Here is a 13871-nt window from a genome sequence, read left to right as displayed (position 1 = left end):
TGTCATCAATCTACTATAATATTGGTTTCAAGTTTTGGCACAAGGTTAGCAATACCAGGGAAAGGGTAAATCAATTATATTGGCCCCAGTACTCAACTGGTATTTTATCAACCCCTAAAAAGATGGAAAGTTGACCTTGGCAGAATTTGAACTCTGAATGTAGAGACATGAAATACTAAGCATTTTGCCCCACATGCTAACGCTTCTGCCAGCTTACCCTGTCAGCGCAGCAAAATATCAGTTTCAATACAATACCAGCAATTTGAGGGATAGGTCAATTTAATTGACCCCCAGTGTTCAAATAGTATTTATTTTATCAACCTGGAAAGGATGAACAGCAAAGTCAACTTTGGCAGAATAATGCAGTAAAATATTGATAACCGAGATGATTGTTTAAACATCTCCAAATGTAGTACTGTTTTTGTATTGCAATAACCTAGAAGTTATTTGTCCCTTATCCACCAAATATGGAGGGCCTTATAGAAAGGCCCACCCTTTCATGAGCATGGTCATTCCTACCAACTAAACATTAGATTGGAAGTTTAACCACCTCCCTGATATGTAGACTGTATTTGCTAATACAAGGGTCAGGTTCAGACAGTTATTGAGCTTTGCAGTGTGGGCAACAAAAGAAGCCCAAGCCCTATCTACTGATAGGGCTTCTCTAAACTTATATCCACAGGTGGGACACGAAGTTTGCTTCTCAAACAGGTTCCAGATTCAGTCCCACTACATACAACTTGGGGGAAGTGTCTTCTATAGCCCTGGGCCAACCAAAACGTTTGGAGTGGCTTTGGTAGACAAACTGAAAAAAACATCACGTGTTTCCTTGCCTTGATATTCAGTAGACAAAGAAAGAAACCTATCCTGTGTTTTTCCTTGTCATGACATTTCATCATTTTGTAAATGAAAGTCATGTGTTTTCAATCTTCTGTGGAAATTTATTTCCTTGAAAGGTAGGGCATCCAGCCAGTGAAAGCCTACCTCCATTGAAGCTTGGAAACGTGGATATTAAAATGATGCTTCTGAAAAGGAAACTGCTATACAAAGGGGTGCTGAAAAGTTCCTGATGTTAAGGATGTCACGAAAGACCTGGTCAGGGACCCAACCTAAATTCTCTTACAGGACTTTGAACAGCTGCAATAAGTGTGAATCTGAGAAGGGAATGTGTTGAATAAAATTGTAATCAACTGATCCCCCTGTATTTTCTTCTACCCAAGGCCAGGAACATTTCAGCACCCACTTATACATGAAATGAAAGAATTAGCCAATTCCTTAGCACATGCAAAAATTATAGATCAAAAAGTCGAGGAAACAAAGTCCCAGATCGATGGGGAACATTAAACGGTTATGAAAAGATACTTTACTAAAATTCACAAAAAAAAAATTAACTCCTTATTCAAATGTTATGATAATAGCAGTTAATATTAAAATTTCTGGGTTTGACAAATTAATTTCATTGTCAATTGTAACCCTGAAACCATTTCCTCAAAGAAACAGACTTTAATAATGCATATTTTGGCATCAACCACCTGATTTTTTTAAAACTCAGAAATTGAAATGAATCAAATCCTTGCCCCAGAGGCTTGAGAAAAGGAGCTGCATGAAACATGGCTCATCACCTGGTGGGTCACTATTAAAAATGTTGAAGTCCCACATGCCACAGTTTGTCCACAACTGTTTTGTATCATCAGAAACACAATCCTTCCTGTATATATGAGGGGTGGGGTGCTGAAAAATTCCTGGATTTAGATAAAAGGAAATACAGGAGGATCAGTTAACATCTTCCCTTCTAAGATTCATACTTATTGCAGCCGCCCTTCAGTTTTCCTAAGCCCTGTAAAAGAAATTTGAAGGTTGGACCTCCTACCAGGAACTTTGCAGCACCTTATAGTTTTGTTTTTTTCTTCTTTTGTGCCACTTCAGCATGTGGTCTAGCTGGGCATTTAAAATTTAGCATGCACTAATTGACCTAACCCAGACCAGATCTATTTCACAGCATAAACTCGCATACTGCCTGCTACTGTATCTGTAAAGGATTGAGTTGGATTTTTTTCAAGTATTCAATAAAAACAATAAATTGGGTTTAAAAAGTGTTTAATATAAAATGAATACAAAACACTGATTTTTAAAAACTGACAAAGTAAAAGGGAACAAATGAGCAAAAATACAGAAATGTCCAACTAGGTTTTCTTATTTCAAATGGCATAAAAATCTAAAACATTCAAAGAAATTCAAATCTTATATTGGTAAATTGAATACAGAAAAATGCATGTGTATATGTATTTGGTTACATATAACCTTTACAAGATGGGAGGAAACAAATTCATTAAAAAATGGGATTCCATCTTTTAAAGTAAAGAGAATTTTGTGTTAGTATATAATAAAAAAATTGGGTATTAACATTGAATAGAAGACTTTTCAAATCAGCAATAATATGGAGCAAGTCCTACACAAAAAGTCTTTGTATTAAATATATTGAAATGACCAAAAATTTCATTAAAAAGTTGGGTTTTTTTCCTAAACTGAACAATAGTTAAAACATTTAAAGAACTTTGGGAAAATACATTAAGAACTGATGTTAATTTTTCAGTTGGAGGTATAGGTAACAAGAACCCAATTTATAGAACAAAAGCAAAATATAATCAGCATTAATAGCCAAGGAGGTGGTATGGTTCTGTTGACTGCGTCTTGAAGAAGTTTCAATTGTTCACTTGTTCCAAATATGAAATCCAGAGCATCTATCAGAAGTTATTAGAAAATCAAAGAACAAGCAGGAAAAAAATTGGGTTATGAACAACCCCTGGAGTTTAACATTTTGACCAAGCACGAGAGAGAAACTATAAACAATTGTATTTTATATTTAAGAATTCTACTGGTACTTAGTTTGGCTTCAGTAGGAATAAATAGCAATGTCACCATCCACTTCTCAGAATTTAACTTGTGGCTATCATTCTTCAGGACAATGAAAAATGTTCCAATTATAATTCACACTCAAATGAAACAAACATTAAAAATATTTTAACTCTTAGAGTAAAAAATACTTTTACAAGTTGGGGTGGGGGACTATCAATAAGATAATGTAAAAATTTTACAAAAACATCAGGTTAGTCTAATAAACAGCAACTTAGTTTTTTTTTTTTTTTTTTTGTATTTTTTCTTTAAAGTGTTTGGTTTGAGAAATGCAATAAATATTTCTGGGAGCACTAAAATAACTCAGAATATAACAAAAAGCACAACAAATGAAACATAGTTGTACTCAGGAGTTTAGAGGCTACCTGCCTTGTCTAAATGTAATGTCAGGAGTAATAAATATATTTAATACATTAAAATCAAAATCTCAAAGAAATATATATAAATATATATATAGTAAGAAAAAATTTCATTAAAAAGTTAAAAGGTACTTTCATATTAAGACAGCCAGTTTGTTTGTTTTTTTTTATTTACTAAAGGATTAGTAAATATACTATTCCACTTGTGGAGTTAGTTGGCAGACTTTTGGAATGAACTACCATTACCAGTAGAAATTTAGTGGAAAAGGACACAGAATTGGAGAGTGAAAATGTTAAAATTGTTTAGGCCAAAAAATTCTTTCACGGAAAGAATCACCCAATTCCTTACCATTTTCCTTCTGCATAAAGTTGTGATAGCTAATTCCGAAAGTCTGCCAACTAGCATCTCGCGAGTGTAATAGTTTATCTACTAATCCTTTAATAAATAAATTAGCCATCGATAATAGAAAAAGTACCGATAAAAATGTTCTAGTCCCTCTCCTCACGAAAATATTTTGAGCCTACCACTTTAAATGGTATGCAACAGACCGAGTCTGCTATTGAGATGGCAGCGTGTTGCCTGAATATTGAACATTTTGCATATAAGCAATACATGGAATAAATGGAGTTTGAGAAGATTGACCAGTGGAGAGAGCAGTAGCTGTGGCGAAGTTCTGTGGATACATAGCATATAGCTGGTGGGTGTAGGTGTGTTGTGCCGGATAATATACAGGTGTACTGTGGACGGGAGCGGTCATAGACGAATTATAGCGAAAAGAGGATACTGACTGGGGCGTAGAAGTAGAGGTTACGTTCGTGTTTTGTAACATGCTGACAGCTTTGTGGTACTCAAAACCAAGGTTGTAGAAGTATCTTAAAGTAGCCAAATCCGAGAAAGGTAAGTCTCTTCCGCACGGGTCTTGAGAAACTCCAACATTGAAATTTACCAAACTGTTCGCTCGCTCCAAGTAAGGAATCCAAATGTGAGGATTTATAGAAATTCGTGAAGTCATACTTACAGGTGCTGATAGAGAAGTCGGGTTATTGTTTACATTAGTAAGAGGTGGTTGATCACCAGTTACAAACATACTACTGCTCGAAGAGTCGTCAGCGCTTACCAATGTCGGCGGTAGAGACGAAGTCACCAACATTTCAGTATTTGATTGGTCGTATTCTAGCTGCTTGCAGTAATGGCATTCACAAATAGCATTTTCATTGAATTTATTTAAAGATTTATCGCTGTTTACTTTCTCTGCAACATAGTCGTCGTTTTCTGGGTTTGAACTATTAGAATATTTATGAAGACTGCGTGAAAATTTAGTTCTATTAGCTGTATTCAATTTCTTTTGGGTGTAGATTTTAGCATGGCGACTTCCGACAGATTTTTTGACTTTAGTGGAAGTAGTCAAATTACTAGAGACTAATTGACTCGTACCATTCATATGTACAACCATTGTTACTGCTTTTCGGCACTTTCTACCGGTTTTCAATAGGTATCGTTCATTTGAAGGTACGTGTCTTAAACAGTCGTAAGCAACTTGGCATTTCTTACCAAGTTCTTCCACATATACTTCAACATGTCCCTCCCCATCAGTTATTTCTTGAACATGAGCATTATATGTTCGGTCAGTTCCGTCTATTAAAACTTGGCATTTATCTCCCGGCTGAAATTCGGAAAGCCTTTTCGCCAATAACTCAGCTCTTTTAGCTTCTTGCCAGTTATCGAATTCAACATTCCGAAAAATATCTGGATCCAGTGCTTTGGCAACTCTGTAAGGTAATGGAGGACTAGGTTTTTTATTCTCACATTCTTTTCTTGAACCAACACAGTCGAATTCCACATCGTTTTTCTTGTCACAAGCCAAATTTTTGTTGCTTCTAACACGCTTGCATTTATTTTGTTTCCGTAGCATATTCACAGCCTCTTCAATTTCGGTGGGCATTTCAAATACGTTGCGGTACAAAATATCATAAATCACAGACTGACAGAGAGCTGCTTCAGGTGGGAATGACTTTGAGTAGACACTATCATAGTGAACACCATCAAAAAATAATAAAATTTGCTTGGTATAATCAGTTTTAGAGATGGAATATATACTATCCATACCAGTATAGATGAAAAAATTTAGTTTGTATACGTCGGACAACAGTTTAATTTCTGTATAACTTCCACAAACTTCGCTCTCTTCGAAGCTAAAACTTAAATCAACGCAGGTATCTTTGTTGCAGCCACTTGAAAACGAACTACTCGAAGCCAATTTTTCTTCGACAGCTTTCTGTAGGTGGTCATGGAATGCCTGCGTATTGAACAACTGCTCTGAGACAGCTCTGTAGAAACAGGAACCATCTTTGGGGATAGGTTTACGCCATAATCCTAAGCTATCCAAATATAAATCCACTTCGGTTCTCGGCTTGTTATTAATACTTATAACATTAGACAAGTTGTTGTCCCCCATAATTTTTTCCTTTTTTTTAAATAATAATTATCATAAAATAAATTCAAATTCTTACTGGCGGCAGTTATTTGTGAAGAAATATTTCGTTTGCCTTTTAGTTCACAGCAGTTCCACGAAGTTACCCAACATTCCAATTCCAGCTCAAGTGAATTGCCTTTTATTATATTCGGGGGGAGGCGGCCAAATTTCGTGACAGGTGCCCATAATTAACTTCAAATTATCTCCCTTTTTCTCACTTCTGCCCAATGAGGTTAATCCACCTGTAACACCTCATTAATTTAATTGAACCACCTGTCTGATCTCGCTGCTCAACACAGTCGCACCAAATTAGTTGAGGCACCGCCTTCACCAACGACTAAACCGTTACACTCCATATGACTTGTTAGAGATAGCAGCTAAATCTCCCTCAAACCACACTCCATCTTCTTAGAGGAGGCTACGTTGGATAATATTCACGAATTCCTTTGCACATAAGGAAAAAGCGACATCAAGATTGACTTAGAGCAAAGAATTACGACAGCTTCAGTTAGTCTTGAACGTGAATCGCCCTGGAGAAGGGTAAACCCAATAGATTAGACTAAAATCTAAACAGTGGACATGTTTGAAAAATACTTTCGTTACAATATTTACGTTTCTCCAAATTTTCATTTATTGAAATTTTTTCGTTCTTTATTTTAGACATCACATCATTGGGACCATAAATGTTATTATTTAAGCGTGTCGTCATAAATATTATTATTCAAGCACATTTTATTTTTATATTCTTCCTTTTTCTCTCAATAAATCGTGTCTTCAAAGTTAATGCTGGATTTTAATATCAATTATGTGATAATATATCAAAGATTTTAAAATATGATTGAGTACTTCAAGAATCCAATAGAAATAACGATGAACATATCTGGAAGTGCCTCGGCAAATATCGGCTGGTCTGACGAAAGATCCATTCCAAACCATCTAGCGACACACAAAGCTGTTAAATTCACTCTAAATTAAAATTCATTTCACGAAGGGTCAGAATTTCTGTCGCACAACTACGACAGAAACTTTAACTCTTTACCTGTCTTGTGTATCGCATAGGATATACAGGACATATTTCTCTAATGTCCATGCATCGTATATGATGCACATTCCTATATATATATATATTGCTCAGAACGTATGAAATCAAGGCTAACTAAAAGTCTAACAACAAGCATGGGCGCTCAGGACAAATGCTTTGGTCAGGAAAAGAGTTAGATTTAAAGAAAAGGTATCAGTTCTCCGTGTTATTAGATGGTTAGAATGGCTTTTCCACGATATGGTGATTTGATACACTGTCACACTTTCTGAACTCAATCATTACAATAACAAAACGATCCGATGAGCTTATTTGCTCGGCCGTAATTGTAATTGGTGAATGTATTGGGTTTGTTTCTTTAAAAATATTTTCATTATGCTATAAGAAAACAAAGAGCATTTTATCAAAATTTTCTTTTTTAAACAGCGACATTGCCGATTTTGACGTGATATAATTGGTGTTTTAATGCATGATAGGAACACCAGCGACATTACACGACTAACTCGCTAGCGTAGATTGTCATGGCCAAGGTTTCCTCTAAATTGTGCACCTATGCGTGTGCGCACACCTTTAAACAAAGGAAAGGGTGCGCCAAGTTTTCAAGAAGAAATCGAATTGCTTTCGTTCTACTTACAAGCACAAGGCTTGAAATTTTATGGGAAGGTGATAATCGATTACATCGATCCCAGTGTTCGACTGGTATTTTATCCCTGAAAGGATGAAAGACAAAGTGGACTTCGGTGGGATTTGAACTCAGAACGTAAAACTAGAATAAATATCAATTTCTTTACTACCCACAAGGGGCTAAACATAGAGGAGACAAACAAGGACAGAAAAAGGGATTAAGTCGATTATATCGACCCCAGTGCGTAACTGGAACTTATTTAATCGACCCCTAAAGGATGAAAGGCAAAGTCGACCTCGGCGGAATTTGAACTCAGAACGTAGCGGCAGACGAAATACGGCTACGCATTTCGCCCAGCGTGCTAACGATTCTGCCAGCTCGCCGCCTTCGAATTCATTTTGATTGAAGAAATTCATTGAAAACAAAGTCTTAAATAATACACTATTAAAAATGGCGTGTCTTTATTTGTTAAGAAGATCAATATGGCATTTGAGCGATTGTTATTCGCATATTCTGGGGGAGGCATATTTTGCAAACAAGAAAATTTCCGAAATCATCGAAATTACTTCATATTCATGATAAATTTAATGAAAATGGTGGTGAAATAAAATTTGATGGAATCTTAATAATTCAAGCTCAAAAATAATCAAGTTCATTTTGTTGTTCAACTTTTTTTTTGCGACGTGGGTGTTAAATATATAACTGTAGACAGAAGATTTAAATGATGGCATGCCTAAACAAAATTTAGCAATGCCATCATTAACTTTGTTTCTTCGTCACTTTATGAAAAATGAATATTTTTTTAACGAGATTTTCTACAAATCCATTTCAGATGGTATAATTACGATTATATCGGAATTTGTTATGAAAAGATTTTTCGGAGGTGTTGGGTTAGTCGAAGAGTTTCGGATAATTCACACGAGTTGACTTTGTTTCCTCATTATTTTCAGAAATATGGGTATTTATTAAGGAACTTTTCTACAAATACCTTTCAGATGGTATGGATTACGATTATACTGGAATTTAATTAGAAATAATAATAATAATAATAATAATAATAATGATAAGTGGGCGCACACATACATGATACTTACAGAATGAAACTTGAATTTTTTTTTTTTAATGATGTAATTTACACTATCTTTAATCTTTGACTTGTTTCATTTATTTGACTGCGGCAATGCTGGGGCACCACCTTGAAAGTTTAGTCAAATAAATCAACTCCAGGCTTTATTATTATTTTTTCTTTTTGGTTAATGTTTAGCACCCGGCCACCAAAACAAAAGAAAAAGTGTAATAGATGTAAAAAAAATCTGTATTGAACGAATATAAAACAAATATTTGCGCTAACGAACCGGGTGTGGGGAGAGGATGTTAGGAAAATTCACAAGATCCGATTTTTTCCCTCGTAATGTATGGAAAATGGATATCTTTTAATGAAATTTTATATAAATACCTTTATATACGATTATAAAGAAATTTGTGGGGAAAATATTTTCCGAGGGGTGGGGAGAGGACTTTCATAGGTATACTCTCTAAGCACATAAACGCATACATCACACACACACACATATGGAATAAGAAGTGAAGGGTGGGAGCACTGTGCGCAGGATGGGAAAGGAATCTGAAAGAGCCTCTTGTTGGCTTTGGAGCAAGAGAGAAGAGATAAGCTGGAAGCCATGAGGAGCAGTGACTTGGCCATCTCTGCTGACCCACCAATAGGAGGATGTTACGGTTCAGGGTTGAAACACCTGAGGATTGTTGGATACTGTCTGATGACATCAGTTCCTCCTGGCCAATGCTCCTTATAGCACATCCTTATACGTGTTATTAACACACACACACATATATATATATATATATATATATATATATATATATATATCATCATCAATATCGTTTAACATCCGCTTTCCATGCTTGCATGGGTTGGACGGTTTGACTGAGAACTGGCAAGCCAGGAGGCTGCGCCAGGCTCCAATCTGATCTGGCAAGGTTTCTACAGCTGTATACCCTTCCTAATGCCAGCCACTCTGAGAGTGTAGTGAGAACTTTTTATGCACCACCAGCATGGGAGCCAGTTCGGTGGGACTGGCTTTGACCACACTCGAATGGTGCTTTTTATATGCCAGTCAGGCAGTACTGTGCATACCTGCAGAATTCACTCAAATGGATATTTTTCGTTATTTTTTTTTTATGGATTTTTACTGGGGAAATGTTAAAATTTTAAATTCTGTAATAGTCATCTTCAAATGAAGACTTGATAGGTTCTGTCAATGGAATGAGGTACCCAGAGAGCATGGTTCCAGAGCACCTCGTGCAAGTGTCTCATGCTATAGCATCAAATCAACCCAAGGCTTATAAATGATATTGTGTAGGCAGGAACCATACTTCCGTCAGATGGACTATACCCACTAGCATAGCTAGAGTGTAAGCTGCCCAGGGTGGGGCCCTTCCATTTGCTACCCCCAGACCCCACAAAAAGCACATATTGCCTACAGCAGACCCAATAGTGCTGCGCAAGAATGAACGATTTTTTTTTTCTTGTCCCATTTTCCTTCCTTCTTTTCTTTATATAATGAGATTATTTTGCTGTTGTTTATTTTGGTTACCTCTCACAGCAGTAATGATGTAAGATTTTAGGTAAACGGATATTTGTAGATAAATATAGGAATGTAAGAGATAGATAGGTGGGTAATAAGTAAATATACCAACAGATCCCTTCTGCATATTTGAAATGAGAGGAAAGAAAAAAACACAATTAAAAAAAAAACACAAGTGCAATAGCAGAAGAATGAAAAAAATATAAAAAATATTCTTGGGTATAAAATTTCATCCCAAAGAATATGAGAAATTACTTAAGCTGATGTGTGAGTAGGAGTGTAACGGATGTGCCATGTACCCGTAGATATCACTTTATCAAAGTAGGGTAGCCGTGTCATTTCTTTTAAACAATAATACTGTAAAATGAGACAAAATTATGTTTGTGAGTTTTATCTTATCTTATACATCAGATATATATATATACATAGGTGCAGGCATGGCTGCGTGATAAAAAACTTGTTTGCTAACCACATGATTCTGGGTTCAGACCCACTTTGTGACACCTTGGGCAAATGTCTTCTGGTTGCTCCAAGGCCAACCAGAGCCTTGTGAGAAGACTTGGTAGATGGAAACTGAAAGAAGCCCATCGTCTATAGGTGTGTATGTGTCTTTGTGTCCAATTCCCCACCACCACCACTTGACATCTGTGTTTACATCTGTGTTTACATCCCTGTAACTTAGCAGTTCAGTAACAGAAACTGATAGAATATGTACCAGGCTTTAAAAAAAACTAAGTGTTAGAGTTGATTCATTTGACTAAAAATTCTTCAAGACAGTGCCCCAGCATGGCCGCAGTCCAGTGACTGAACCAAGTGAAAGATAACAGATGTATTCTTTTATACATCCCAGCTCTTAGGCTGCAGCCATGCCGGAATATATATATATATAAACTTTGGTTTTAGTTAGGTTGACTCTAAGGCCCTTCAATTCTAATCCTTGCTTCCACACCTGAAACTTCTCCTCTAGTTCTGATAGTGACTCAGCAATTAGAGCAAGGTCATCAGCATAGAGGAGCTCCCAGGAGCATCCTGTCTTGAATTTCTCCGTTATTACCTGGAGGACTATGATAAATAGGAGAGGGCTGAGGACTGAACCTTGATAGACCCCTACCTCTACCCGGAATTCTTCACTGTACTTGTTGCCAACCCTCACCTAACTGACAGTGTCCCTGTACATGGCTTGCACAGCTCTCACTAACCATTCATCTATCCCTAGTTTCCTCATTGACCACCAGATAAGGGATCGGAGAACCCTGTCAAAGGCTTTCTCCATGTCAACGAAAGCCAGGTACTGAGGTTTATCTTTGTCTAGGTATTTCTCCTGCAGCTGTCTTACCAGAAATATAGCATCAGTGGTGCTTTTCCCTGGCACGAACCCAAACTGCATCTCATCTAAACTTACTCTTTCCCTAATTAGTTGGGCTATGACCCTCTCCGTGACCTTCATTACCTGATCCAACAATATATATGTAAAGCTCAAAGCCATCACTCACACATAGGTATACCTTCATAGTAAATTGTTTTACAGGTGCCTGAATAGTGATGAATAAACACCATTTCCCTCTCAACCTTCTCATACTTGATCTGATGGAAGTGGAACATCCCAGAATGTAGCAACTGGAAAGAGTGAGGTCAGTACAAGAACTAGAATAGCAGAATTCGTTTTTCATCAAAGCCACGACCTCACAAACAAGAACCTAACACACTAACCACTACATCACATACATTCTCTCTCTCACACACACTATTGAAGTATGTGATTATATTTTATCTAGATTCATCTTATATGTGATTTATTACATAAAGATGTGTGCTTTAACTTATCTTTATGTTTGTGTATATAAACATATAAAGATATCTACATACATGCACACGCGTATTTATATCCTTGGCAACAGCAGCAGCTGTTTCCCGTATCTGAGAATTACAATTTCCTCCTGATTGAGTAGTTCCTCTATATTGATGATGGCATTGCTACACACACACACACACACATGTTTAGTACATTAGTACTGACCACATGGCCTAACAGTGGGACATTGCGCTCACGGTTGCAAGGTCATGGTTTCAATTCCTAGACGGAATGGTACTTCGTGTTCTTGAGCAAGACACTTCACCTTGTGTTGCTCTGCGATCTCTTCAGGATATGACATGTGGCACACTGTGCCTTTGTACAAGTAATTTCAACATGATAGAGGCAGTGAACTAATGTACAGCACAAATATTTGATCACTATAAACACATCATCTGGGGCTCTATGATAGTACGCTGTATTCTGTATTATCTCAGTTTACCCTAACTGTCAATAGGTACCATCAGATCATCTGAGTGATATCACTTATGATAGACTGGTGTCACATCCAGGGGAGCATAATCTCTCATTGAATCCATAATATTGGTTTTATATTTTGGCATTAAGTCTGAAATTTCGAGCGAGGAGTTAAACCAATTACATCAACCCCAGTATTCAATTGGTACTTATTTCATCAACCCCATGAGGATGAAAGGCAAAGGTGACCTTGGCGGAATTGGAATTCAGAACACTAAGACGGACAAAATGCCACTAAGCATTTTGCCAGGTGTACTAATGGTTCTACTTGCTCGTCACCTTAAAAAATTGGCTTGCAGGCTGCTACAGAGAATCAAACCCTGTACCTCTCAAACTCTGGTTAAGAACTCTGTACCTTTGCAGTAAGTGACACATGATATTGAAACCAAGGATCAACAATACAGAGGCCTTCAGAGACATTTAGATTTGAACCTTGATCACAGTACAGTGCCACTGTTGGGATATCAACTAATAACCTCCCATCCTTACCCTATCCTTATTCCCCTGATCAATCATGATTGCCCAAGTTCTAGAAATTACTGGAATTTCAGAGGGAAACTCCCAAAAAATCAATTGTGTTTGCTTCCTTAATAATGAGGTTTAAATCAATAACTCCCTGGATTACCCTTAGCTAAACCTACACTGTTAGAAAGGGAGAGAGAGAGAGAGGGAATCAGGATACAGTGGTCTTGGGTGGGATTGTCAATATGTTTATTAACATACGAGAGGAAATGGATTTAATATGGCTGCTAATCTCTAAGTCATATCAATGGAACCTTAATCCATTCTTTGAAATACAATGGTAGAGAGTTTCTCATGAAATTAACAGGTTTCTCGTGTGTGTGTGTGTGTATATATGTATTTATGTATCTCTCTCTCTCTCTATATATATATATATATATTTTGTATTGATATATGTGTGAGTGTACATATATATATATTATATAATGTATATATATATATTATATAATGTATATATATATGTTATATAATGTATATATATATACACTATATGCAGGTATTTGTGTATCTATATATAAGTATTTATGTATAATTATGCATTTTATACGTGTGTGTGTGTGTAGTGTCATTAATCTTCAGATCTTTGACTGTTTCTCTTTCAGTCTCTTGATCTCACTCACACCCTTACTCCCTCTCTCTCTCTCTCTTTCTCCTCTTTCTTTTTCTCTTTCCCCCTCTCTCTATTTTCAACTTACTCCTTCTTCCCCCTCCTTCACTTCTATCATTTAAAAAATCTCTCTGAAATCACTTCTTTACTCTCTCTCTCTCCCCTTTTCCCATTCCCTCTCTCTCTCCCCTTTTCCCATTCTCTCTCTCTCTCTTTCTGTCTCTTCCTCCCACCTCATCCTCTGCCTGCTCTCCATCTTTTCCCCCTCCTTCTATTTTTCACCTGTTTTTTTCCCCTCTTTCCTCCACCTGTTTCTCTATTACTCATCTCACCTCCTCTTCAGTCACATCTCTTGCTCTTTGTTTCTCTCTCTCTCTCTCTCTCCATCTCTCTCTCTCTC

The 13871-nt window shown here is 36.7% G+C and overlaps 1 protein-coding gene across 1 annotated transcript; it reads right to left on the bottom strand.

Annotated features, from left to right (window-relative positions):
* Positions 1 to 3524: 3524 nt before the first annotated feature.
* On the bottom strand, positions 3525 to 5805 carry LOC118767399. Its single transcript, XM_036511916.1, has one exon. The coding sequence runs from the start codon at positions 5726 to 5728 to the stop codon at positions 3830 to 3832; it is 1899 nt and encodes a 632-aa protein (XP_036367809.1). The 5' UTR covers positions 5729 to 5805; the 3' UTR covers positions 3525 to 3829.
* Positions 5806 to 13871: the final 8066 nt, after the last annotated feature.

This window comes from Octopus sinensis, linkage group LG21, assembly GCF_006345805.1.
Source record: "Octopus sinensis linkage group LG21, ASM634580v1, whole genome shotgun sequence".
NCBI classification, from domain to species: Eukaryota; Metazoa; Mollusca; class Cephalopoda; order Octopoda; family Octopodidae; genus Octopus; species Octopus sinensis.
This window is presented reverse-complemented; position numbering and strand designations above follow the sequence as displayed.

Bases quoted from the DNA above. Each gene is read 5' to 3' on its own strand.
- LOC118767399 (XM_036511916.1), bottom strand. From the start codon at position 5,728: ATGGGGGACAACAACTTGTCTAATGTTATAAGTATTAATAACAAGCCG.